The following is a 4,079-nucleotide window of genomic DNA, read 5'->3' as shown; positions in this document are numbered from 1 at the left end:
CCAGAGCTTAAATTTTCTCTATACTTATCTTAAAATCATGGGCAGTGCCTGTGGCTCAATGAGTAGAGTGCTGGCCCCATATACTGAGGGTGGTGGGTTCAAACCCGGCCCTGGCCAAACTGCAAAAAAAAAGTAGCCAGGTGTTGTGGCAGATGCCTATAGTCCCAGCTACTTGGGAAGCTGAGGCAAGAGAATCGTTTAAGCCCAAGAATTGGAGCTTGCTGTGAGCTGTGACACCGCGACACTCTACCGAGGGATGACATAGTGAGACTCTGTCTCAAAAAAAAAAAAAAAGAGTCCCTGCCCTTGAAATGCTCCCCCTCAAGTGGCAGTTAGATTTATTACATAAGTGCTGGAATGTCTGCATGAACACAGTATTTTAGACTGAGAGGAGAGGTACAGTCATCCTTTTTTAGAGAGTCAGGAACTGTCCCGCTGCTTATTCATTGTCCTCTAACCTAGAAGTCGGCAAACTATGACCAACAGGCTAAATCTCGTCAGTTTCCTGTTTCCATTAACAGTTTGATTGGCACACAGCCATGCCCCTTCATTATATTAAATATACTGTCTAGGCTATCTCAGCACCACTACAGCAGGGTTGAATAGTTGCCAGAGGGAACTATGTGGCCTGCAAAGCCTAAAATAGCTATTATCTAGCCCTTTATAGGAAGGTTTGCTGACCAGCCACACTAGGCTTTCAGCTTCTCTGTCATGCGGAATTATTTCCCAGCCCTGGATCTCTGCAGATGGCACTCCCCTGCTTAAAGGCTATCCGCCTCACCCTCCTGGCTCGGTTTAAATGGCCCTGCTTTCCAAAGGGGATTTGAGGACCTTCAGCCTGTGTCCTGGTGTTCAGCTTCACAGAACCCAGTCCTTTTCTTTTGCTTATGGACAGATTCTACATCAAACACTTCGTAGTGTGTTTACTTCCTTTTGTGCCCGTCTTCTGGTAGTGCACATTGTTGTCACACGTAAGGATTGTGGATGCGGATGAGCTGCTCTCTGCTGTAGCCCCAGTGTGAGGCCCAAAATAGGTGCTCAGTAAATACTTGTTGGGTCCAGTGAGGTGGTTCAGACCTGTAATCCTAGCATTCTGGGAGGCTGAGGTGAGCAGATTGCTTGAGCTCAGTGAGTTTGAGACCAGCCTGAATAAAAGCAGCACCCCATCTCTACCAAAAGTAGGAAAATTATGGCTCGGCGCCTGTGGCTCAAGTGGCTAAGGCGCCAGCCACATACACCTAAGCTGGCAGATTCAAATCCAGCCCGGGCTGCCAAACAACAATGATGGCTGTAATCAAAAAATAGCCAGGCATTGTGGTGGGCACCTGCGGTCCCAGCTACTTGGGAGGCAGAGGCAGGAGACTCACTTAAGCCCAGGAGTTGGAGGTTGCTATGAGCTGTGATGCCGCAGCACTCAGCACTCTACCCAGGGGGACAGCTTGAGGCTCCGTCTCAAAAAAAGAAAAAAAAAAGTACAAAAATTAGCCAGATGTCTTGGTGCTTATAGTCAGCAACTCAGGAGGCTGAGGCAGGAGGATCACTTGAACCCCTGGAATTTGAGGTTGCTGTGAGCTAAGTTGATGCCACGGCATTCTAGCCTGGGTGACAGAGTAAGACTCCATCTCAATAAATAAATAAATACTCAGGAGCTCCAGACCAGCCTGAGCAAGAGCAAGACCCCACCTCTACTAAAAATAGAAAATCTATCCAGGCATTGTGGTGGGTGTCTGTAGTCACATCTACTTGGGAGCCTGAGGCAAGATAATCATTTGAGCCCAAGAGTCTGTGGTTGCTGTGAGCTATGACAATACAGCACTCTACCAAAGGCAACAGAGTGAGACTCTGTCTCTAAATAAATAAATAAATAAACAAATAGGAATGAAGAAGGGAAGAAAGTGAGAAGAGGAAGGGAGGGACTTATGATCCTATTTATAAGGAAAAGATTTCCTACATAAGTTAAAAAGTGTAGGTGAGAAAAGGATATAGTCAGAGGAAAGAATGATGAGAAATAAGAAAAGATATGAGGAGACTGTGCTTAGTGTCCACATCCACATTTTCTGCAGGAGAGTGGCCTCCCTCACTCTCACCAAGGCCCTGCTGAGACAATAGGGGGCAGTGAATAAGCAATACAGCCTAGTGGTTAAGCTACTCAGGTTCCAGATTAGGTTAGAGACAGAATGGCATCCAGACCTCCTAGACAATAGAAATACAGGTTAAGATTCCCAATCTGGGCTCTGCGCCTGTGGCTCAAGCGGCTAAGGTGCCAGCCATGAATCCAGCCCAAGCCCGCCAAACAACAATGACGGCTGCAACCGAAAAATAGCCAGCGTTGTGGCGGGCGCCTGTAGTCCCAGCTACTTGGGATGCTGAGGCAAGAGAATCCCTTAAGCCCCAGAGTTTGAGGTTGCTGTGAACTGTGACACCACAGCACTCTACTAAGGGCGACATACTGAGACTCTGTCTCAAAAAAAAAAAAAAGAAAGAAAGAAAGGAAACACAAGTTCAGCACTTGTTATAATGTCTGGCACACAACCTGTATTGAATAAATGGGACTCCTGGGCATTACCCTTATTAGAGATAAAAATCTTGAAATAAATAGTCTACATTCATTACCCTGCATTACTCCTCCCAAATGCCCTGATGCACTCTGCAGTGGCCAAGTAACTTGCATTGGCCAATGAGATGTGGCAGAAATGCTATGTGTCATCTCTAGGCAGAAGCTACAGGAGCTAGCATAGGTTTGTCCTTGGCCTCTGTGACTGACTGATCACTGACGGTCAGTGATCCAGACAGAGGCTGCTCCATCAGCTTGGAATCCAGAGTGAAAACCACTAACCCATGATGGACACGTAGGCTGTAAGTAAGAAATAAACCCCTGTGGTTAGTAGACACTATGCGTTATGGGGTCATTTGTTTCTGCAGCATAACTTAGGCAGGCTATCCAGACTAATACAGTTACCCCAGACTTACAATAAAGATTCTTAGCAAAAGAAGTATTGTAGCGAGGTGCACAGCAAAAAGAGCCTAGGACTCACCTGTGTCTTTGAATGGAATCAGCACAAAGCTGCTGTTGGTGATCTTGTATTTGGTAAGTAAGATCGGGAGCAAAACCAGCATAAAGATGATCAGAAATATCACCAAATTCAGTAACACCAAGAACCGCAAGAAGGAGAAATAGGATTGAATCCCAGTGCCAAATTTCCCTGGAAAAAATAAATTCAGACATCATTGACAGAAGTATTGACTGACCCACCGCATGTTGTAGATTCAGATAGCCACAGAAAGCTGAAGTTACAGATATCTTGGTGGGAGACCGGAGGAAGAAACATTTTATGTTTCTACTGTTGGCTTTAAGCCTCTATTTCCTAGCAGCTTAACTATTCACATGTAAATCTACAACCGTGAATTAACTGTATGAGAATGCTATGAGGGAGGCCTCAGTATTTATTTGCTCTCATATGAAAAAGATGAGACTTCATCTTATTTATTCATTGCCTTTTGGGGAAATCACTTGACCATATATGTACGAATTTGCTTCTGAACTTTATCCTGTCTCATGGGTCTACTTGTCTATCCTTGTACCAATACTAGACTGTCTTATTCCAGATTTATAATAAGACTTGATATATAGCATTATAAGCCTTTCAGCTTTGTCTTCTTCAAGATTGTCCTAGGTATCCTTGTCTTTTGCTTTTATATACAAATGTTTGAATCAGTGAATTAATTTTCATACAGACAATCTGCTGAGATTCTAACTGGAATTACATGAAATATTATATATAGGTCAATTTGAGAAGTGACGTCTTTTTATATCATTGAGTCTTCTGATCCATGAACATGGTACATTTAGGTCTTCTTTAATTTCTCTCAATAATAGTTTATAGTTTTCCGTGCAGAATTATTAGATATCTTTCTTTAGCTATATTCCTAGGTATCTGACATTTTTGATGCCACTGTAAATTTCATCACTTAAAAAATTTTATTTTCTGTGTTTGTTGGTAGCATATAGAGATACAACTAGTGGACTTTGTTAAATTAACAATTAACCTTGTTAAATTAACATATTAATTCTAGGGCAG

General features: G+C 43.3%; 1 protein-coding gene across 1 annotated transcript in view; it reads right to left on the bottom strand.

Annotated features, from left to right (window-relative positions):
• TMC7 (transmembrane channel like 7) overlaps nt 1-4,079 on the bottom strand; it is a 51,247-nt gene that overhangs the window by 31,390 nt on the left and 15,778 nt on the right. Inside the window, exon 4 of the mRNA XM_012805672.2 lies at nt 3,036-3,203. Coding sequence (XP_012661126.1) covers nt 3,036-3,203 — 168 coding nt within the window. The remainder of the gene's footprint in view (nt 1-3,035; nt 3,204-4,079) is intronic.

This window comes from Otolemur garnettii, unplaced genomic scaffold (assembly GCF_000181295.1).
Source record: "Otolemur garnettii isolate 467f Iridium unplaced genomic scaffold, OtoGar3 scaffold00044, whole genome shotgun sequence".
Lineage (NCBI taxonomy): Eukaryota > Metazoa > Chordata > Mammalia > Primates > Galagidae > Otolemur > Otolemur garnettii.
This window is presented reverse-complemented; position numbering and strand designations above follow the sequence as displayed.